Below are 25,152 nucleotides of genomic sequence, written 5' to 3'. Positions count from 1 at the left end.
AATTTTTTTATGGGGCATTTTTTTTTAATGATGGGGTGGGGCGCCGAAAGATCATTTCGCACAGGGCACCATCTATCCTAGGGCCGGCCCTGAATGTTGATAAATGTACGGTTGGGCATTTGGGCCGAGTAAATAAATTTGACAATTATGCATTAAATATTAAAACACTGGGGAAAACTGCTACTGAAAAAGATTTCTGGATATTTGTGGGCAGTACATCTACCTTTAGCAACCAGTGCCAGGCAGCTGCTGCCAAGGCAAATAAAATCATGGGATGCGTCAAAAGAGGTATAGATGCTCATAACAAGAACATAGTTTTGACTCTGTACAAATCACTAGTCAGACCACACAAAATATTGCGTACAATTTTGGGCACTTGTGCATAAGAAGGACATGGCTGAACTAGAATGGGTACAAAGTAGGGCGACCAAGGTAATTAAGGGAATGCGTGGATTGCAGTACCAAGAAAGGTCATCAAACTTGAGGCTATTCAGATTAGAAAAAAGACGGTTTAGGGGCGATCTAATTACAATGTACAAATATATAATTGGACAGATAGAGATCATTCTAAGGATCTTTTTCCACTTAGGCCTGTAACAAGGCCAAGGGGGCATCCTCTACGTCTGGAGGAAAAAAGGTTTCACCATCACCACAGATGGGCATTCTTTACTGTGAGATCGGTGAGACTGGAACTCTCTGCCACAGGATGTCGCAATGGTCGATTCATTGAATAGGTTAAGAAGGGCCTAAATGCCTTTCTTGAAAAATATAATATTACAGGTTATGAGTACTAGATTCTGGAGATGGGACATTGATCCAGGGATTTATTCTGATTGACATATTTGGAGTACGGGAGGAATTTTTCTCCTAATGAGGCAATTGCCATAAACCTTATGGGGGTTTTGCCTTCCTCTGGATTATCATGGTAGGATTATAGCTGGGACTTGATGAACCTGTGTATTTTTTCAACATTTCAACTATGTAGCTATGTAACTATATTACTTATTTTTGGATCCATTATTAGTCCAAAAAGAGCAAGCAAAAGCAGCATAACATACTTAAAGAGGCTCTGTCACCAGATTTTGCAACCCCTATCTGCTATTGCAGCAGATAGGAACTGCAATGTAGATTACAGTAACGTTTTTATTTTTAAAAAACGAGCATTTTTGGCCAAGTTATGACCATTTTCGTATTTATGCAAATGAGGCTTGCAAAAGTACAACTGGGCGTGTTGAAAAGTAAAAGTACAACTGGGCGTGTATTATGTGCGTACATCGGGGCGTGTTTACTACTTTTACTAGCTGGGCGTTCTGATGAGAAGTATCATCCACTTCTCTTCACAACGCCCAGCTTCTGGCAGTGCAGATCTGTGACGTCACTCACAGGTCCTGCATCGTGTCGGCACCAGAGGCTACAGTTGATTCTGCAGCAGCATCAGCGTTTGCAGGTAAGTAGCTACATCGACTTACCTGCAAACGCCGATGCTGCTGCAGAATCATCTGTAGCCTCTGGTGCCGATGTGTCCTCGCTCGTCTGACACGATGCAGGACCTGTGAGTGACGTCACAGCGTGATCTCTCGAGAACACGGCTGTGTCTGCACTGCCAGAAGCTGGGCGTTCTGAAGAGAAGTGGATGATACTTCTCGTCAGAAAGCCCAGCTAGTAAAAGAAGTAAAAACGCCCCGATGTACGCACATAATACACGCCCAGTTGTACTTTTACTTTTCAACACGCCCAGTTGTACTTTTGCAAGCCTCATTTGCATAAATACAAAAATGGTCATAACTTGGCCAAAAATGCTCGTTTTTTAAAAATAAAAACGTTACTGTAATCTACATTGCAGCGCCGATCTGCTGCAATAGCAGATAGGGGTTGCAAAATCTGGTGACAGAGCCTCTTTAAGGGGATTAAATGGATTGTCCAGGATTAGAAAAAAAAAAAAATGCTACCTTTGTCAACAGGCTGAGACTGGTATTGCAGCTCAATGGGCTGAACTGCAAAACCAGACAGTGCCAATGGACAAGAGTAGCACAGTTTCTGGAGAAAAAAAAAAGGCAGATTTTCCTAATCCTGGACAATCCCTTTAAATTACTCTTTAAGCAGTTGTGGATATTTATCAGATATAGTGCAGATTGGGACGAATTTACTATTCAAATGAAGCCAGAATACGGTTGTACATGCTGGGTACCACATTTATCAACGGTTTTAGACACTTTTTGCGCTCGACAAGGGGCCTGGTTTAGCGGAAAAGTGGGCATGATCTTGAAGAAAAAGGGCATGGCTTAAAATGCATAACAAAATTTTGGTGCAAAAAACTAGCATATACTAAGCCAACCAAGAGGTGGTATAAGGAGGTGAAAAGTTCTAAGATGTCTAGCAAGTTGGCACATCTTCTGACTTCTTAGTCTAAAACTTAGACAGTATTAGTAAATCTGCCCCATTGTCTCTAGCCTGTGTTGCTTTTAGTCTTTTTTGCATCACTTTGCATGTCTTTAATATTAACATACCAAAGCAAAATTAAAAAGGGCCCTTTAATGTAAATACTTTATTGATATTCAGAAATAAAAGGATGAGAGACTTGCCATGACCATAGTTAGTCTTAATAATGGATGTCACATGGCTTAGTTATCATTTGATTTGATGCAATCATGAGTTTATTTCTGTAAAGAAATAAGACGATTATTAGGAAATGAAGTAGCAGATTACTGCCAGTATGCCATACCCTGTGTTCGCTTCCCAAGAGAGTCGCCCTCTGTAGTAGAATCTCCAGGAACAGAGCAGGGATGGCAGAACGCTCCGCTAACATATCCCAGGAGTGCTGACTATGAAAGTATACACCGATCAAGACAAAGGCAAGGAGCTGCTGTGCTATTCCGGGGAAGGATTTATGTTACTCCATGTTTGTTTGCTTTTTAAAATATTATTTGCCTTGTTACTCATTAAACATTGATTGTGAACAACAGAACCAACGCCGTCCAAACTCTCTGCATCTAGAGAAGAAGCCCTCATTACCGTTTTCTACACTTTCCCTTTTTTTTTTCTTCTTCTTTCCTCCTTTGTTTCCGGTTTTTCTATCCCCCTTTCTTCCTTCCCCTTACTCTCCTTTTCTTTTTTATTGCTGCTTCAGACCCGTTGACCGTTTATTTGGTAGACACATACCTAGAGCAGGCGTCCTTCCACATAAGTGTAGACCGGGCATCCTCCGCAGGGCACACCGGTCAACAAGCTCCCCTTTATGGAAAGAAAAAAGGAACTGCGCACAAAACTGTAAAACGCGGTCGTTCACACAGACAACTTTATGCCTAATCCATATGGGTCACTTCTAGATCTTTCAAGAACTCCAGCAAGTGAATTACCTATGCAACGGTAAGGCCCCATGCACACAACCGTATTTTTCATCAGTAATTACGGTCTCATTAATTTCTATTGGCCACGGACACCTTTCTGTATTTTTACGGATGGGTGTACGTGCTGAAAAAATTATACAACCTGTCCTATTCTTGTCAGTAATTACAGCACGGACTCTCCCATAGAAGTCTACGGGAGCTTCTGTAAATACGGACGGCTACGGATGTGCATCTGTAAACTGTCCGTATTTACGTACGCGTTGCTAGGCAACATGTTAATGACATCATTTGCAGCCTCCCTCTTTTTTTTACGGATCCGTATGTACGGATCATATATGGATGCAATACGAACCGTATTTGCGGATACCAATCCGTAAATACGGATGAATTACGCATGTCTACGGATCCGTATTTACAGGCAGTATTTACTGATAAATGAAAACACGGTCGTGTAAATGGGGCCTTACCCTAAAATAGACGTGAAACACACCAAGGTTAAGACCACCACTGTTGTCCCTACACATTTGTTGGCAGATAATCTTCAACACAACCACCAGAAATCAATCCTATCAGGACTGGAACACATCAAGGAGGTTAACTAGGAACAGTCTACCATAAAGTGTTATATTACTGTTCTCAAAGTGGAGTGATTCAGATACGGATTCACTCATGTGGACCTCTCCTACTGCATGGTTTGTCCTTCTAAGCTATAAATATCTGTCTGTTCTTGGGTAGGACACTTTACAAGAAGGAGAAGATGCACATCATTATTATAGAGCGCGATCCCCTTATGACATTTATCACAGCTTTCAAACCCTTTAGAAGAAAAGTGAAGTGGGGCAGGTGAGGTGATCGGCATGTACTGCACTAAAAGCATCAAAGATCGCTACGAAGCTCTTCGTTTGGGTCATTAGACCCACGGTCGGGACAGGATTTGTAGCTGTAATAGGGGAATAAAGGTTGTGCAGTTCTATCCACTGGCTTGTTAAAGCCCAACTTCAAGGAGAGTTTTCAAATTTTGGCAGAGCAAAACGGTGCGGTGGGTATAAAATAATAAACCAACAAGTACTCACTCTTTGATACACCTGTTCCGGGCCACCATGGGGTCATGTGATCTTCACTCTGACTCACTGTATCCTACAGCGTCTACTGTAGGGACCGCAAGTCAGGGTCTCAATACAAGTCTATGAGAGCCGCAATGTGAGTCTTTTAGACTTGCATTGAGACCAATATCCATTTTCTACAGTAGACACTGAAGGAATTGTGTTGTCAGAGGACAGATTATGTGACCCTACAGCGGGCTGGAACGGAGCGGCGTCCCACAAAATACAGCACCAGCTACATTTGAAAACGGAGGGGGGAGGGGGGGCTATAGCTGAAATATATAATTCTACTGACTTCCTGTTACTAGAGAGCAGTGCATTTTGGGAGCTCAGATGACTTGGCTAAAGCTACAAAAGTTTTGAATCACACGTCTGACAGTGGTTGGAGTAAAGCCGCTGACTGTTTTCAAGGGCAACCAGTGGAGCTTTGGTAGAATCTATGGATGGGAATGGAGTAAACAAAAAAAAAATACTAAAAATTGGTGCAAAAAAAACATTCAGGATGTGCAGTCCATGTCCTTTTCTACAGGGATGGCGTATTTTCATTCAGTCGTGTTTTTCTTTTGTACCAACAGTCCACACATCTGGCCCAGGTGATTTCGATTAGGAAAAGACATCATAAGGATTTCTACTCGTGCCCTCCGTTTGCCGCATGGAAAGGTGAGGAGGTTCAATGGTTGTGGTGCTGTGGGGTCGTACCTGTTTCTGGTGCTGCACATGTGGGTGGACGTGGCCCACTGCCAAGGTCACTTGGCCTGGCAGCAAGGGTGCTCTGGGGCCTCTAGGTTGATCCTTCTGCGGGTACAGTTTTGCAGCAGCAGTGGCCACCATGCTGCGCTGCAACTAATAGAGTAGTGACCCACTTAAAAGTGGTCGCTGCGAAATGGTAAGTGGGCTTATAATGTTCGATCAAAATGTTAATTTTGTGTAGAGGGGACATGCAGTCTATGACTTTTTCTACAGCAGTGACTCATTCTTTTGTTGGAATACCATTTTAAGAAAATAGTGACAAATAGTGACAAATTGTAGCTATAAAGACAATATAGAACATATAAACAGGGAAATACGCACCCACTGTCACAGAACAAATATTCCAAGTGGGTCATATAAACCTCCCAGAGAGGCACTTGGTACCGCTGAGCCAGGGACAGGGAAATCGTGTACACGTTCTCTTCAAGAGTCCTGAACAAAGATAAAATTAGAGAAGGAAACATATTAGGCACAAAATTGTCCAAACGTAATAATATGGCAGTATGCAGTGTATACAGTAAGCTCCCCCTAGTGGCAGCTGCAGACAGACAGAAATATACCATTTAAAGGGGTTGACCCAGAAAGGACGTTTATCGCCACCTATCCACAGGATAGGTGATAAATGTCTGATCCTTAAGGGCCCCATCACTGGGACCCCCACTGATCAATAGAATGGGATCTAGTGATCAGTGGGGGTCCCAGCAGTAGGGCACTCAGTGATCAGATATTTATTACCTATCTTGAGGATAGGTGATAAAGGTCCTTTGTGGGACACATCCTTTAACTTTAATGTTTTTACAGGGTATCTGGAGTCCTGTATCAGAAAAAAATAGCTTAATAGATGTTCTGACCCCTATAAAGATGTAAGAAGAAATGAATCCGTACAGCGTTATAGACCGAATTCGATTTAAAAAACCCTGTGTTTTAGGATTGCAATTCCCTTCAACAGTTTTATGGCCCTCACCTATTTAAGGCAGGAATAAATTATCACTTTTACAAATCCTAGATACAAGCTTATGAACCTCACTGCACATTAGCTGCCAACCGTCTAGCAACGCTCACATTTTAACACTTTATGGCAAATTTTTAGTTTTGATTTTATTTTTTTAATTAATAGGAAAACTGTAGGAAAAAAAAAAACCTCAAAACAATAATCCAGCTGGCAAAAGAAGGCAAACATTTGACATTTTTAAATTAAGCTCCGGGGATGAGTTAAGTAAATGTTACCCTGGATGGCTGATGAATCATTTCATTTCTAACATTTAGATTTGGGAAATAGGCTCTCACTGTTTTCTTAAATAAAATTATATTTTTTACAAGAGAAAAGTTTGTTCTTGCTCTTTGAGGGAAGGAAACATTCATTTTGTATTCACAGGATGTGAATAAGTTGCAGGAACCACTAGAACTCAAGTGCAAAAAGAAACTGGATGCAAAACTGATACGTTGTGTTATACCAAAGCAGGGCTATAGGGGGCGGTGCTTGACACACACCCTTTATTGTTCTTTGAGGCCCTGTATAATGCTCCGCCCCTCAGATTCTGCGCTAGGCATAACAGTGTATAGGTTTTGCCTGCAGTGTTACTTTAAATACTTATCCAGGCTCCTAACCCCTCTATCTTCAGGCCCGGTCATTGACCTCTGATGCTATTATAGTGTAATTGTCCTGCATTTCTCTGTAATCTTGCTGGTTGCAAAAAATTCCAAATGATCACATATCTACCTATGAAAGATCCATGAAAAATACAAAATTAAAATAAAAATATGTCCAGATGGCCATGTACTGAGAAACCTCCGAAGGGGTTGAATATTTTTTTTTTGCTATCCCTTTTACTCATGAAAATTAAGAGGAGTTTGAAATATTTTCTTCTTCACAGGTTTCTTCCTCTTTTCTTATTGAGGCTCCTAAAGACATCAATCAGCCTGATGAAGGATATTCACCCGAAACGTTGCTACATAATAATGTTTTAAAGCTACACAGTGGTGATTTTGTCCAACGCGGTTGCCTAATAAAAGTTATATGTAAAGGATAATACCTCATCTAGAGTGCTGACCCTCTCTTTTTTTTTTAGTGGTTAAGAGGTTCGTGAACCCAGCAAATTATATTACTTTTCAGAGAGTGCTGACTGACCCCCCTTTTGCAGGTATAATACAGGCTGTAACTACAGTACAAGATAATTAATATATGTAAATGTATAGTAAAAACATTTTTCTGTAAGATATTTCATACTGATTAAAGGGAATCTGTCATGATGCAAATGCAGTCCAATCTGGGGGCAGCGTGTTGTAGAGCAAGAGAAGCTAAGAAGATTGATATATTTTTTTGTAGCAAAAGATTCAGTAGAAAGTGTAATATATTCATTAAAATCTCTGCTAATTCTGGGCTTAGGAGTCCAGAGGGCGGTCAAACTCAGAGATTGACAGTCGTCCATGTTCAAGTGCATACAGGAAAGACTGTCAATCAGTGGTTAGGACCGCCCACTGGACTCCTTAGCCTAAAATGAGCATAGATGTAATTTCATAAATTAAGTTATATCTATTTTTTTTTACAAAACTCTATCTATCTGCTCAGCACTTCCTGCTCTATAACATGCTGCCTGCAGATTGGACTATATTTATGACAGGACACGTTCCCTTTAAAAGTGATATGACATCCCTTGTTTTTTTTTTACTATAAATAGCGTTTCACAGATACGCTACTAACTACGTATTTGCCCTGAGTAAAATAAACAATTAGATCTTTCAGGTCTATGATTTTTGTTATGTAATTTAGCTCCCATCGCTCACCATCACCTTTGATCTTGGCGCTCTCATTAACGGGATATAAATTCTGGTACGAAGGTGCGATGTGTCTGGGTGCAATTAACAACATAACACATCAACATCCAAGGACTCATTAAATGAAACATTTATGGAAACACATTCATCCACCAAATCCCAGCTTCATCAACCAACAATTAGCTCCGCACACCGTTTCATACGTAAATCTGCTCTGTAAACATTCATCTTGTCGCGCTGTCAAGCAGGTAGAGGACTGACTGCAGAAGCATCAGTCACTGGAAATTACTCTCACCTACAGGAGGAATACTGACAGCTGTACCTGGCCTAAAGGGAAACTCCAGTCATATCAAATTTTTATCTTCATGACACCCCTGTAAGATATTAGTGATATTTGGATTTGAAAATTGTAACATAGGAATGTATAAATACTTTTTAATTTTTTATGCATTATTTCACAACAGGTTTTTGTTTTTTTTAATCTTTCCTACCCTGGTTGGACTGTGAGAACATGTCAAATGATACTTATGCAGAAAAACACAGTAAAGTAGATGACATTTCAAAGTGCAAAAAAAAATAAAAAATAGGTGGATCACCCAGTGAGGTGGTCAACCAATAACAAAATCTCGGTATGACAATTTAGAGCTAAAATATATACACCGTTTTTTTTATAGTTCCAATGCATCTAAAATAACAAAAAAAATGCAACAACTTGTCAAAACAAATAGTTTTGATTAAAAATCTCCTATTGTTTTTGTCTAGAGCTCCTATCCAGATCTGTGTGTCCATGGTTACAGACTACAAACAAACCCTGCGTAGTCATATGTTCCCATCTGCCTCCCTGCTGATCCAGGGCTTTTTAAACTGTAAAGTACTACTTAGTGGTTGCTGAGGCACAGCTGGGGAGACCGTTTTGATATTAGTGATCACATTGGCTGCAAGATTTTAAATTTTAACCCCCTGCTGCCGCAGCTATTTTTCATTTTGATTGATTGATTTTGTATTGCAGCTTGTATTTTTAACGGTCTCCTATCAAGACAGGCCTCTGCCAAGGCTTAATAGGAGCATAAGCGTGGCAGACCTGGCAGGGGTGCTGATCGACTGTAAGAGGGGGAATGACTAAGATGCTGCAGTCGCTATTGATTGCAGCATCTAAGTGATTAGACACCCGGAATCAGGGTTTTCTCTGATTCCGGCCATTGCAGTGAGGTGTCGGCTGTATCAAACATCCGACACTCATTACAAATGGTGAGCACTCTCCATATTTCCCGTTCCCAGCTATGACATAACTGTACGTCAAATATCGGGAAAGGGGTTTACATTAACTCACTGGTAAGGCCCAGATGTCCCGATGTTCTGTCCGGCAGGGCCGCAGTGGAGAAAGCATGAACCCCCTGGGGCCGTAGCCAGTTTTCATACCCGCCTGCCAAAAGACATAACTTTTCGTTTCAATAATTTTTATTGAGAATTTTTTGAACATAAGAACATTTACACATTTCAAGTAATTCAAATATACAGGACGATAAGTCGAAGACTTTGCCATAGTGCAGAGATAAAACTGTATCATTCAGTCCCGATGAAGTGACAGTAAAGAACATGACATAAACAAAATAAACTAAACATAGTAAAACCATTCATATAGTGCAATAAGATCATATATTGTACAGTCAATATCTAAGTATATTTGTACACTTATGTTCATGGCCCCCTTTTGAGATGAAAATTGAATTTATTATGACCTCTCACATCTTATAAGATAAACCTACTTATAGAGATTTATAGAAGGTGCTGTTGCACCACGGGGTCCATAAAAGGTTGAATCTTGCGAATGTAGAATTCCCTAAGGCCATTATTCTTTCATAGGCAAAAGTCATGTTAATACTAAGAGTTCCTCAAATATTGGGATTTCTACTTTCCTCCAATATCTTGTGATGATTAGTTTTGCCATTACCAGAATTTTACAAATAAGGCATCTCTCCAGAGAAGGGAAGCCCTCCAATTCTAGGAACAACAACGCTACCTGAGGGGACATTACTACTGGTTTTTGCATAACGTTCGCCAAAAGTTCAAACACTTGAGCCCAGAACCTGTCTAGTTTGTGGCATTGCCATAGCATATGGAATAGGGAACCTGTATTTCCACATCCTCTCCAGCATAGCGGTGAGGACTCAGGATATATCCTATGTAGACGATCTGGGGTGTAGTACCATCTCAGGGATGTTTTTAGTGCTGCTTCAATATGTTGGATGCACGGGAGAGCTCTATGTATAAGTTTAAATGAGGCCAACCATGTGGTGTCATTAAACGATTTCCCCAAGTCTCTTTCCCATGATTTAATTAAATGAGTTTTGGTAAAAGAATAGTGATTTTTAATTGTGTTATATATGGGTTTTAAACCTCCCATGCGTCTGGAGAAATGGGCAAATAATTTAAAGTTACACAAAGCGTCGAGATTGCTAGTGGTCTCCATGCAATGTTTTATTTGAAGATATTTAAAAAAGTCAGAGTTGGGAAGAGAAAATTTTGATTTTAGCCGCTCGAAAGTCATCAAATGATGACTGTCAAGCAGTAAGGAAACATCAGTGATGCCACCAGAAATCCATGACGTCAGCTTAAGGTTTGGAATTAGTAGCATAAAGAATTCTAAAGGAATATAACTTTTGATTAACGGAATACGGTTCAGAGTGTTATTCTGGATGTAGGACCAGCATTCTAGAGTCGTCTTTGTCAGAGGAGACAATGGGCGCAAAGGTGCTATATCCCAAAACGTCCAGAAGAGAGTGGTTTTTAAAGGTATAGGCGAAATATATGAAGTTTCAATTTGTAGCCACTGCTTTCCTGTGTCCATGGTCCACCAACTAGAAATTTGCGCTACCTGGGTAGCGATATAGTAGCTATGTATGTCCGGAATACCCAAGCCGCCAATTTTCCTATCCCTAACCAATAAATGCATGGCCACTCGAGGATGCGTTTTTGACCAAACGAATTGGGAGAGATTCCTTTGTGCTATCTGAAAAAATCTTTTAGGAAGGGTGATAGGCAAGGTTCGGAATAGGTAGAATAGTTTTGGCAGTAAAAGCATTTTATAGGCCGCAATCCGGCCTAGCCATGAAGTTTCGAATTTAAGTAATCGATCTGTGTCTAACTGGATAGCTTTTAATAGAGGTTCATAGTTAGCTGCGTATAGGTCCTTATATGAAGAAGTCAAAGTTATCCCCAGGTATTGGATGCCCTTCATTTGCCAATCAAAGGGATATTTTGTTTTGAGAAAATGCAGTGTGGAGGGGTCTAGGTGAAAGGGAAGTATTTGCGATTTCTGCGCATTTAATTTATAATACGATATAGTGCCAAAAGTCTTGATAATGTCCATGGAAGCTTCTAATGATGATTCTGGGTTAGTTAAAGATAAAATTATGTCATCTGCGTATAGTGAGATAGTGTGTGAAACCTCGCGACATTGAACTCCCTTAATGTCCGCGCAGTGCTTAATGTGTTGAGCTAAAGGTTCCATGGAGAGTATAAAAATTAGTGGAGATAGTGGGCATCCTTGTCTGGTACCATTCGTTATATGGAACTCTGTAGACAGGATGCCATTGGTGTAGATTTTTGCTGTGGGTGCTGAGTAAAGTGCCCTAATGGCTGTCAAAATGTTGCCCTCGAATCCCATTTCTCCCAGGGTCGCGAAGGCATACGCCCAATTAATTCGGTCGAACGCCTTTTCAGCATCCAGGGCCAGCATCAATGCTGGTGTAGCTCTTGTTTCAATGAGATGCAGTAAATTTACAATCCTTTTTGTGTTATCTGATGCCTGCCGCCCCTTAACAAAACCCACCTGGTCTATGCTCACCAGGGTAGTTAGTAGAGGGGTGAGCCTTGTTACAAGAATCTTGGCATAAAGTTTGAGGTCTGAATTTAGTAATGAAATGGGCCTGAAATTTTGGGGGGTATCGGGAGTCTTGCCCGGTTTAGGGAGAGTAACAATAATAGCCGCTTGGTTTTCCTTTGGAAAGGAGCCCTGATCTATAGCCTGTTGGAAAAATTTAGTCAGATAAGGGGCCAGTACATTGGATAGGTTTTTATAGTAAGAATTGGAAAGACCGTCTGGGCCTGGAGATTTGCCCTGGGGAAGGGAACGTATGCTATTCAAAATTTCTAGTTCTGTTATTGGGGCATTTAAAGATCCTAATTGTTCTGCTGACAGTCTAGGCAGGGATGCTTTCCTAATGAAATCCATTATCTCATGGTGATTGGGACAATTGATAAAGGGGTCATCCTTTAGATTATAAAGGGAGGAATAGTATTTTCTAAATTGTTCTACTATATCTCTAGGATCCATGCGTTTATCGTGGGTGAGGGGGTCTTTCAGATATGGTATTCTGGTCTTCTGATATTGAGCTTTAAGCCTGGCAGCTAGTAGTTTCCCAGCCTTGTTGTTCTGGGAATAATAACGGGCTTTAGTTTTTCTTAAATTTTTCTCATACTCCGATACTAAACAAAGACGTAGTCGTTGTCGAAGTAGGAGTAATAGTGCAGCCCACGCAGAGGATGGAGATAATTTATTTTTTGTGTCTACAAGATGTATCTCGTTAATCAACCAAGATACCTCTTCTTGACGCTTTTTTCGGACCGTGTGCCCCAAACGTATAAAGGTACCTCTTATGTATGCCTTATGAGCATTCCAGAGGGAGGAGATTCCAATATCTGGCGTGTCATTGCATTGGAAATATTCATGAAGGTCTCTTTCTATATCTAGTTTATAAGTATGGTGAGATAAAAGATATGAGTTGCATCTCCAGAGATAATCTGGGCTAGTGTCATATGTTTCCGCAATCGTCAGAGTGATCGGCGCATGATCTGACCACTGTATGCTCCCAATTGTCGTGGATTGAGATAACAGGAGTGTCGCTTTATCTATAATGAACATATCAATTCTAGAGTAACTATTATGGACTTGAGAATGGAACGAGTAATCACGTTCCGATCCATGTTGCATGCGCCAGATATCGTACAGCTCCTCCCCCCAGAACCAATCCCCAAAAGCAGCCCGTGTTTGTCTAGGCTGTGACGTAGTGTCCATCCCAGAATCCATAACAAAGTTAAAGTCCCCACATATAATCAGCTTTCCCTGTTTATGTTTAGCGATTAAACCACGGATTTTGTGAAGGAATCTCAAATGATGGTTATTAGGTGCATACAACGTTAACAGAGAATATTTTACATTGTTAATAAAACAGATTAGCAATACATATCTCCCATTCGGATCCGCAAGCATCTCAATTAGCTGAAAAGCAACTGTATTTTTTACTGCTATCAAGACTCCTCTAGCCTTGGTAGAGTGATGTGACTGAAAAACATGGGGAAATTGTGGATTTTTAATGCGGTGAGCATCTTTTTCCAAGAGGTGAGTCTCTTGAATACACAAAATCTCACATGCCAGCTGCTGTGCTTCTTTCCACATATGTGCCCTTTTATGTGGGCTGTTGAGGCCATTTACGTTTAGAGAACCAATTTTAAGAGCCATCGCATAAGGGAGTTTGCTGTCGAATACCTGACCAAATCGCATCAAGGTTTAGACCATACTTGGTGTACTCTAAAGGAGTATGTGTGAATTGACTGTTAAATGAGTATAAGTGTAACAAATTTATCTGCACTGAACAAGGAAAAAACTTAGAACAACAATACAAAAGCATTCAAATACGTTTGAATAGGAAAGACTGAACAGCAATAAGTTCAGATACAATGGGGGGAGAAAACAGTCAACTTGTGGGCCGGACTTTTAGATCCCGAGAAAAACTCAGCTGCGCCACCGCTAAAGGGTGAGGGTACCTCAGCGTCGCGGACGATGTCGAAGGTTGGGCCCTTGCCAGTCATCTTTTACCGGTTGAGGTGAGGGTTTTTTCTTAGCTCCCAGGGAGGCGTCAGGGATGGAAATACCCCATTGTTGTAGAAGTAGTGCACCATCTTGGACATTTCTGATCACATGCATAGAGCCATTTCAGTGAATCAATAGCCGTACTGGAAAGCCCCATTTATATAGGATTTTGTTATTCCTCAAAGCGATAGTGATGGGAGCAAGATCTCTCCTTAACTGCAGAGTGACGGCAGAAAGATCAGTATAGACAGATATCATATTGTATTGTGCCGGGAGTGTTTCTTTGTTTCTGACGGCTGACATAAAGAGTTCTTTGATGTGGAAGAAGTGAAACCGAGCCAGTACATCTCTGGCTACATCCGTTGACAGGTGTTTAGGTCTGGGGACCCTGTGCGCTCTATCTAAGATCAGATCTCTAGATGTGCAATCAGGTAGTAAGGTGTGAACGAAGCTTTGGAGAAACTGCGTTAAATCTTTTGGGGCTATATCTTCAGGTATGCCTCGAAACTTGATGTTGTTCCGTCGGGAACGGTCTTCTAAGTCAGCAATTTTTGCTTTTACTTGTGAGAGATCAGCTTCTAGGTCGAAGTGAGCGTCTATAAGCTCGTTATGGGAAGCTGCAAAGTCTCCCATTTTGGATTCTACATGTTGTACACGATCCTCAACAGCATGTAATGCGGCAGTCATTGGTTTGATTAATTGAGCGAACCCAGAATAAAGAGACCGTTGGAGCGCCTGCAGCATAGTCTTGAGAGTGAGTTCTGTGACAGGGTTAGCCGTCGATGGCATATCGGCAAAAAGATCTGAGGAGGCCCCCATATCTCCTTCAATGCACTCTATCTCCTTGGGAGTTGGGGTTTTATGAAAGTCCCGTTTAGACCGATTAGCAGGGCTCCCATGTCCTGGTGAAGGAGGTGAGGAAGGAGAGGGACCACGTGTGTGGTCTTTAAAATGGCGGTCTCTGGGTGCTGTCATCTCCTTTGTCCCCCTCGTTGGCATTAGAGCTACACTCTGTGAGTGTGGATAGGCTGTCTGCGTTCTAGGTGACAGCGCCGGGACAGAACTACTTCGGCGAAGTGGAGATCTAATCTGCAGGGATCCCTGCATTGAGGTGAGTAATCCTGTGTGTGCGTCTGGGTCGGCGCCATTTTGGGCCGCTTGGCGGTCGTGGGGAAAGTAGAAATCCAGCATTTTCGCTGGTCTACTCACCGACTTCTTTTGTCTGGGCATGCTTGGCGGGTGTCCCCCTCCGGTACATCAACTGCGGGATGCAGGAGAGGTCGTAGTCGCTTGTACGTCGCTTATGAACGGTAAGGCAGCACGGAGCTAGGTCCTCACGCGACCATTCAGTCCGGCAGCCAAGCCACGCCCCCCCAAGACATAACTTTTCAATCTGTCTGACGACATCGCCGAACATGGGATTGTTTTATGTGGGACGGGTTGTATTTTTAAAGGCCTCATTTAAAGTACCATATAATCTACTGAAGAACGTTTGAAAAAAAGTTTACAGTGCACTAAAAATGACATGTTAACTGCTGGTCAGTACAATTACAGTGATACCAGATTAATATATTTTTTCATATTTTACTACTTTTACAAAATAATAATACTTTTAAGAAATAAAAACAGAAGAAATACAACAGCACGTTACCAATCACCCTCACAGAATGTTATTCACTAGGACAAACGAAAAACATGTTAGGGGGACTAAGACTATGGGGCTTTGAGGCGAATGTGGCATCGAGTCAGAGGCAATGATTAGGTATTAGTTCACCATGGTATCTATATGGCATGTTTAATTGGATAGATTTATGCCGGTCATTCGCACATTATAACCGACACATTGTTTGAATATTGCTGAATATATTTGCACAATTTACAACTCGTCAGTCTCTCCATGTTGTCTGTTGAACAAAGTACAAAATTTAAAATAAAAGGAATTTTAAAAATAAAAGCTATTTATTACAGAAAATAACTTTGCCGCAATATTATGAGACCCATAAACATTTTATTTTTCCGTTAAAGGAAAAATAAAATGGTGAGCTGGTTCCGCTGATAGTACCATTTAGGGGTATATATGGCTTGATCACCTTTAAATTCATTTTTTTGGGGGGGGGCAAGGTGACCAAAAAACAGCAATTCTGTCATTTTTAAAGAATGGATCGTTATGAACACGGCAATACCAATTATGTTTTTTTTTATAGTCTAAATTACTTGCAATATTTTTTTAACTTTCATATATATATATTTGCATTTTTTTTATTTTTATTTCTTTATACAGTTTACGGCAGATGTTGTCAAGGGGTTAAGAAGCCCTGTGCTAATCTACAGACAGTAGAAAGTGCAGACAGAAATGAGTCTAGGTGGTCTTACACTGCCCGACGTGGGCCGGGTAAACTAGCGCCGATCAATGAGACAGCTCGTTGATCGGCGCTCGTTTGCTCCTTTCACAAGGAGCTAATATGGGAACGAGCGGTCGTTACTCCGATCACTCATCCTAATACATTCCTATCATGTTGGCAGCGTGTCTCCCTGTTTATACATGGAGATGTGCTGCCGACAACAATAATATTTTTGCCATTTACAACGATACAATCAGCGTCTGCTCGTTCATCGGCTGATCGTTGCCCTGTTTACACAGAGCAATCATCAGGAACGGGCGTTCTGTGAACACTCGTTTGCCCGACAATTGGCCAGTGTAAAAGGGCCCCAACACATGACTGTAGGATCAGTAAACATTGGGTCTGCTTGCAGTCTGTAACCATGGAGACACATAGGCCTGCACAGGAGCTGTATACACAAAATAGAAGACATTTTTAATCAAGACTATAAGCAAAGAAGTTTATTTTATTATTTTAGATGATTTGAAGTATTAAAATGAAAAATTGTTGCAAAGGTGAACATATAAGATATATATATATATATATATATCAGAAAAACATGGCTGCTTTCTTCCAGAAATATCGCCGCACCTGTCCTTGGGTTGTGTTTGGTATTGCAGCTCAGCTCAATTGAAGTGAATAGGGCTGAGCAGCAATACCAGACACAACCCATGGACAGCTGTGGCACTGTTTTTGGAAGAAAGCAGCCATATTCTTCTAATCCTGGACAACCCTTAAAGATTAACGTGTTGCTGTGCATCCGCAGTGTTATGGCCTAGGTCTCTTAACTGCCTAGAATATGGTCAATGGAAATCAGATGTAGATCATTTAACTTCTTGCAATATTTCTGATATAACTTTTTCCCTTTTGCACAAATGGATGACATTGAAAGGGCGGATACTAGAAGTATGCAGGTTATTTTAGGACTGTAGCGAAGTACCGTTTGAGCGGTGATATTCGTGTGTTTTTAGTTATTCTACTAATGCAAGGCCCAGCGCAAAAAAGGAGGCGAGATGCTCTCCATCAAACGGCTTGAAGTAAAAGCTTTCGTTCACCGTGCCCAGTAATAGTTCTGAGTGACAATGTGATTGTGTACTCGCTCGAATAGAGAGATGGCTGAGAAGAGGAATAGGATTGAACCCCCGCTGACTGCACTCGCACCATATCATCAAATGTCTATGTTCATTCAAAACTTTACTTTAATTCTAAAAAGTTAAAAAAAAAAATAATACACAATTTTCCTCTGCGGTTTCTTTTCTTCAATAAATTCATTATGTTCCAAGATTTAATGCTGCCACTAAATTTCATTGTTGAGAAACAGTGTGGAACTAGTGCGGAGCTTGAAAGGACACAAAGATGTGTTCATGTCATTCAAAATCAGACGAGGGCATTGATTTACATATCTGACAGGAGCAGACAAGACACGACAGTAACGCTCTTTTTCTACAGGCATTTTCTTCCAGCCACTTGTGTTAGACAAATGGCATCCTGGGTACTAAGAAGATTTTAGTGACTCCAAACAATGCAAAAGACAAAGGGGGAATTTATCAACTTCTCAATGTCAGGTCTAAGGCCTCATGCACACGGCCGTGCCCGTAATCACGGCCCGCATTTTCGGACCGTTCTCCCATACAAAGTATGGGAGCACAGCCCGTAAAACGCAAAAGATAGAACACGCTCTATCTTTTGAGGTACAATTCTACGGCACGGACACCTATCCGAAGCGATACGGAAAGGTGTTCGCGGCCAATAGAACCGGTTGGGTCCGTAATTGCGTTCCGAGATTTTTAACGGTTGTGTGCATGGGGCCTTAGTCCCCCTAGACTTAGACCAGTTTATATAGAGTTTTCCACAAAAGTATTCCTCTGTGCCATGGTGTGTGGAAAAGAGAAACTAGAACCTGTCTCCTGATCTATAAAGAAACAGGTATATGCCGGGTATGCCTGAAAGATAACAGCCAGCAACTCTATGGTTAAAGCAAATAAAAGGGGGGGGATAACAGCCATCCCTGTCGGGTCCCCCTATGCACCGAAAAATTAGGAGACAAAGAACTATTGACGGAGATAGCCGCCCTGGGGGATTTATATAAAAGGGAGATCCAGTTGACAAATATGTCCCCAAATCTGAAGTGGTGGAGAACCTAGTGGAGGAACAGTCATTCGATAGAATCAAAGGCCTTGGTAGAATCTAAGGAGGCCAGGGCCCAATTTTCTCTTTCGGTGGCCCCAATTTGTGAGATGACATGGAAATGCCTGAGATTTTCAAATGTTGATTTCTCAGGCACGAACCCCTATTTGATCCAGGTGCTTCAAGAGGGGAATAATGGTATTAAGATGATTTGCCAGAATCTTGACTAATAATTTAAAATCCATGTTAAGTACCAATTTAGACTAATACGACCCACAGTCCATTGGGTGCTTATTTGGTGTTAATATAATAGTAATAATGTTGGTCTAATAGAAGGAAGACTCAGGCCTCATGCACACGAACATATTTTTTTCCTCCCGTAAATACTGGCGTAAATACGGGTACTTTGTCACACGTATTCGACCCGTATTCCACCAGTATTTACGGACCCGTGCCCATAAATACGGGCCCGTTGTCACCAGTATTACACCCGTATTTACGGACCCGTTTTCTATGCAAAATTGCATTGCACTAATCGGCAGCCCCTTCTCTCTATCAGTGGTGGATAAAGAGAAGGGGCAGTCATTTCGGGCAGAGTTTCCGCAGCGATTGTAAGTAAAAGAAGTTCATACGTACCCCGGCCGTTGTCTTGGTGACGCGTCCCTCTTTTGACATCCAGTTCGACCTCCCTGGATGACGCGGCAGTCCATGTGACCGCTGCAGCCTGTAATTGGCCTGTGATTGGCTGCAGCGTTCACATGGGTTGAAACGTCATCCAGCGAGGCCGGACTGGAGGAAGAAGCAGGTAAGTTAACTTTTAATACAGTTAACTCCAGCGGTAGTCACTGTCTTGGATGCTGAAAGAGTTACTGCCGATAATTTAACTCTTTCAGGACCCTGGACAGTGACAATCCCCTGACGTCGCCTAGCAACGCTCCCGTAATTACGGGTGCACACACGTAGCCACCTGTAATTGCCGTATGGGCCTACCCGTGCCGTAATTACGGCCTGAAATAGGACATGTTACATATTTTTCAACGGCCCGGGCACCTTCCCGTAAGCAAACAGGAAGGTACCCGTGGCCAATAGAAGTCTATGGGCCCGTAATTACGGCCGTTTTTACGTTCGTGTGTGAGAAACTGATCTTCATAGGGTGAATTGTAAGCGGTTAGTAATATGGGGAGTATTAGGTCTTTCAGGTAGACTTCTAAAGGTATCCTGTCAGGGTCAGGTAATTTGCCTGTTGCCATGTCCTTCAATTCCGGCAGCACAACGGGAACATCTATTTGGGACTGCTGGTGTGCACTTAGGGTCGGGAATTGTATACCAGCCGGGTATGTAACCAATTCCAGAAAATTTAGTGCCAACTTATTTTGATATAAATTGCTATAGCGCTAATGGAATCTTTCTCTAATAGAACCACTGACTATCAAAGTATCACCAGTAGGAGAGTTACTGCAAAGGAGAACAGGGGATGCAGAATTTTGGTGAACCAAATGAGTCAATAGACCACTAGACTAATTGCCCAATCCATAGATCCTCTGTTTGTTATATAAATCAGACCTTCAAGCAGCTTTTTGAAGATCTAATAAATCTTGCCTGTCTGACTGTAGCCATCGTGTGTTAGCCTCTTCCAATGGGTTTGCAGTGTTGCCTGCCTCTACAGTCGAGCAGCTAGAAGAAAGTTCATCTTCACAAAGAAAATCTTCTCTTTTTACATACATTAGGAAGTGGACAATTTATGGCAGCTTCTACGGTATGCCTCAAAGGTTTCCCACAAAAGGATCGGATTAGTAGAGCGTTACTAGGAAAGTTTCCAATTGATCTGGTATACGATTATGAGGTGCAAATAGCTTGAGCCAAAACGGATGGATACGCCAATTATGACTGGGTGCCGAGACAGTAGGACTGTGGAATTCTGCCCTAAGTGAGGAGTGGTCTGATATGGCTCTAGGAAGGTACTGTAGGCCACCAATGCTAAAAAGTCGAGCAGGCTTTGGTGTTCCTACATATATAGTTAATGTGTGATAACGCATTACCATTAAAAGAATGAAACCAGAATGTCTGTGTGGTGGGGTACTTAAGCCTCCATAGATCTTGCCATCCTACTTCCTGTAAGAGTTGCGCTAGGGTAGTAGGGTGGGATGAAGAGGGAGATCTGTATGGAATCTATCCAATAGGCATTTAGAATCATATTAAAATGCCCCATATATAGTAGTATAGCATTGTGGAATTGAATGGCAAATTGGGCTGTCTGATGTAATCAGAAATATTGGCTGAAAGGGGTAGGTAAATGGCCAGAATTACAAAAAGGTTGTGAATCGATCGAAGCATGTACACACAAACCTGCCTTCCAACTCGGTTCCCATCTAAGTCTCCTTTGGACCAATAAAGATACCCCTCTGAAATAGGAAGAGTAAGTGGCGTGAGCGGACCACTGTAGCGAGGGCTTCTGGAGCAGTGTCGTTTTGTCTGGCATTAGGTGAATTTCCAGAAGGCAGGTGACATAGGGATTACATCTTCTAACGTGTAAAAAATATATATTACGGAGCTAAATTATTATGAGTTAGTAAGTTTAGTCTGCTAAGGAAATGGACTCTCAGGGTCATAAGATCTCAAAGGCGAAATGCATAGCAGGTCAATAAAAAGACTTTACATTTCATTTTAAGATGACCAAAACCCCCCATTAGCTTTAATGAAGTGAGTATTTCTCTATAATTTCAATTGCATTCTTTACTCTGTATGTTTTTCCCATCAGAACTGTCGAGGAGGCGCTTTGCATACCAATGCATGGTACAAAGCCTCTTGCACTGAAAAGTCTAATTAAAAGCATATAAAAACACTATAAAAATGATTCATGGCCATCTCAAAGATCAGCAGCATGCCATAATTGGCTCTTTCACACTTTGTTGTTCCCATAGAGCCGGATGACAATAACACATTATTATACCATACCAACCCAATCATTTATTTGATACAAATTCAATGATGTTTCACATCTTAGCAAAGGGCAGAGTATGCAAGATTAATTCCGGGACATCGTCATGTGACCTGGGGGAGTGCTGCTGTGGGTCATGTAGGTGGTTTTTTTTCTTGGTGCTCTCATTATCTGCTAGAACTTTGCATTTAAGCAGATTGTACTGGGAATAACCTTTCACACCCTATTCTGTATTCTGGATTTGTACCAAATTTACAGTATGTAAAGGGCATATTGACAGCATGGAGGGGTGTCCCTACTTTTTGGAGGGGTGAACTCCCTCTATGAACCAGAACAGAGAGCCGTTCTGTACAAGTGGTGGCTCCCATTCTAGCGGACTCGAGCCGCCTTTGTATTACAAGGATAGCCATTCATCTGAACGACCACCATGTAATACTACATCTCCACTGCAGCGGGCGGTGCCGGGGACATGCCCGGTTGAAAGCGGCTTCCCCTGGAAAAATCAGCTGTTTGTCAGCTGTGCCGCTGATCGCCCCCCGGGGGTTGCATTGTGAAAGGGGTTGTCTGACCAGGTCAGTCGTTATTACAAACCAAGTGCTCTCACAGAAATCACAAAACTGCAAATATTCAGAACAGTAACTTACTGCAGACAACACTCATATTATTTAAAGCAAACGTGAACCTTTGTGAAGAAAATTTCCTCTATGACATGTCAGATAATATTATAGCTGGGGGTTTGGGCACTGACACCCACTACTGATCACTAGAACTAAGGGGCTGCTGATGCTTTGTTCCTTAGGCCTCTCTTAGCTGGGGAGACTCTCTTGGCCATTATACACTATGACCAGCAATATCTTTCATGAGTAAAGCCAAGGGAGGAACATTTGAGCCAATGGGTCACAGTGCTATGTAGAACACCACAGTCCCTTCATTCTAGAGAACGGTGGTGATCTCCAGGCCCAGTCAACCATCAAGACCATTATCCGACAAAGTTTAGGTGCATGAGTGAGTAGAAGTCCCACCCACGTACGTTTTGTTGACTCTCTGGGCTTTCCTTAGAGGATATCCTATGGGATATGATGGAAAGTACTATAGTATCTGCAGCTACCCACAGCCTAGAAGCCAAATTCCGAGACCCTGTATGGGGAACACTGTTTGGAATGTAATCTCGAATAGACCGTGCTTTTTCCTACCATATCTTCTTAGTATTAATATTAGTACTTGGACTTTTATGTATTCCTGTGCGTTATAAATAATAACGATAATAAATACTTGAGCGCACAGCACATGAATATTATATTTACTGTGTATGAATCCTGCAACACGTATTTGTAGTTATTCCCGGTTTGCCTCTTTTCACATCAGCATGTGACATTTGAGGCTGGGATACAGTCGGCCTGGTTAACATACTGTTTAAGTAAGTTTTCAGAATTCTTTTTGTAGACTTTAAATAACTTTCAATAATAAAGGAACGTGTTGTGATTCTGGCTAACAATTGATTTAACTGTGTTCACAGTGGAAGACTACAGAGCATGATCTCTGCCGCGTTCCAGTTACATCAATATGCCTTCAAAAAAAAGAAAACTGCTGGAAGATTTCACCCCTATTGATCACTCCAGTACAAAGGCATCACCACGTTATAGTTCTTCAAGAATGACTCAAGTCAAGTCTGAGAAAATTAGAGAAGCATCTTCTGCTAAGTACGGGCCAACAAAGGTCAAACTACAATGAAATAAACTGGTTAAACAGAACTAGAAGTCTTATATAAACAGCACAGGAAAAGTTACCGAAACATCTGCTGTGTCAAATGCCCAAAACCTCAACCAATTTTCACTTGTCCCTCGTGTCACTGAGTCCTTACTGAGTCACATCCATGTACACCACCTAAGCTCAATACATATACTTTGGTTGTATTCTTCCAATTTATCTTGCACTCCCTGTTTCGCCTTTCCATTCTTCATTTAATTATCCATATTGTAAATTACAACAATGTGAATAAAAAAAAACAACAATATTCTCGGATATGCTAGAAGGACCTATGTATATGTTAACGTCCACCTTCTTTGAATGATTAGGTCAGTGGCCACTTTACTGACGAGACTTCACATGTCTGTCCATTCAGGACATCTTTAGGATCTCCGCTCCGTGATCTTTACTAATAAGACCTTCTATAATTTTATACTGACATGACAGAAAATATGATAAAAAGAAGACATCCTATATATCCATGCTACTCACTTTGAATGTCAAAAATATAATTTACATCTGCATGGGGTTCACAAGTTCTCATCCACATTCCAAAAACAGGCTTATTGGCTTCCCATTACAAGGGTTGTCTCATCATTACAACCCCTTTTATAGTAGGACATACCACCAATGATAAAGTAGTTTCCCTAATTAAATAATGTATGTGAAGTTAACCAGCTTAGGACATGATCACACGGCAGTATTTCGGTCAGTATTTTTCATCAGTATTTGGAAGCAAAAACCAGAAGTTGAACCTACACAGAAATAGCGTAATGGAAAGATTTGTACCTCTTCGGTATTTTGCATAAACGCCTGGTTTTGGCTTACAAACACTGATGCTAAATACTGCCCAGAATACTGCCGTGTTAAAGAGGCCTTAGACTAGCATCCTAATGAAAGTGCGCCAAAGCTGGCACGTTGGATATGCTTGCGTGACACACTGAGTTGTAAGCACAGTATGTGCTCGCCAGCCTAAATATAGCCCAATGCTCCCCGTTGGCTTGATTAATGGCTCTAGTGTGCCCCATCATCACTGGTTTCTTCAGGGCCAGGGAACGCACAGTGCTTGTGCGCGATTTCACTAATCTGTGTAGGATGGAGTCGTCAATCAAGCCAAGTGGGTGGCATTTGGCTGGCATGTAGGCGTCAGTCTCATGTACACAGTGCAATGCAACGAACGGCGGCTGTCACCCCTAATACAACATGTCCCCTCATCTGTCATAAGCCACATAAGCCTTGCAGTAGGGCTGGGCAATTAACCGAAAGATCAATCGAAATTCAGCGCAAATATTCAACGTCATCGTGCGAATTTCGTTTTTTTTAAAGAGATTCTCTCCCGGTTTAAACTGTATCTGCATCTTCAGGACGCAGATACAGTTGAATGCAATGGTAGGGCAGGGGGACGTAAGGTCCCTGCTCTACCATTCACTATGTATCGCTGGACGCAAGGAAGTGACATCGCGCCCTTCTGCGCCGAACTTCACAGAGCAGAGGGATCTCCTCCACTCGTCATTGGAACGGGGTTAGGGGAGTATGTATATTATTATTTTTATCAGGCACTATTGGTGGCAGCTGTGGGGGCATTATATAGCGTGGGGGCAGCTATTGGGGGACTTTATACTGTGTGAGGGAAACTATGGGGCATTATATTGTGTGAGGGCAGCTATAGGGTCATTACACTGCGTGGAAGTCAGTTATAGGGGCATTATACTATGTAGAGACAGTTATGGGAGCATTATACTGTGGGGAGTCCAGTTATGGGGGCATTATACAGTGTGGAGGGCAGTTATGGGGACATTATACTGTGTGAAGGGTAGTTGTGGAGGGCAGTTATAGGGGCTTTATACTTTGTGGAGGGCAGTTATGGGGGCATTATACTGTGTGGTGGCAGCTAAGGGGAGCATTATACGCTGTGGGGTAGCTATGGGGGCATTATACTGTGTGGAGGGCAGTTATGGGAAGCATTATACTTTGTGGGGGCAGCCATGGGGGTATTATTCTGTGTGGGGCAGCTATGGGGGCATTATACTGTGTGGAGGGCAACTATAGGGGCATTATCCTGTGTAGAGGCAGTTATAGGGGCATTATGTGTGGGGCAGCTATGGAGGCATTA

The 25,152-nt window shown here is 41.8% G+C and overlaps 1 protein-coding gene across 2 annotated transcripts in view; it reads right to left on the bottom strand.

Annotated features, from left to right (window-relative positions):
- NBAS (NBAS subunit of NRZ tethering complex) overlaps positions 1-25,152 on the bottom strand; it is a 655,156-nt gene that overhangs the window by 251,117 nt on the left and 378,887 nt on the right. For both annotated transcript variants that reach the window (XM_075861089.1, XM_075861091.1), the window contains one exon: positions 5,522-5,632. In XM_075861089.1, the coding sequence (XP_075717204.1) occupies positions 5,522-5,632 (111 nt within the window). The remainder of the gene's footprint in view (positions 1-5,521; positions 5,633-25,152) is intronic.

The sequence above is a fragment of the Rhinoderma darwinii genome, chromosome 4, assembly GCF_050947455.1.
Source record: "Rhinoderma darwinii isolate aRhiDar2 chromosome 4, aRhiDar2.hap1, whole genome shotgun sequence".
NCBI classification, from domain to species: Eukaryota; Metazoa; Chordata; class Amphibia; order Anura; family Rhinodermatidae; genus Rhinoderma; species Rhinoderma darwinii.
Note: the sequence above shows the minus strand (reverse complement) of the source record. Positions and strands in the feature narration are given on the sequence as shown.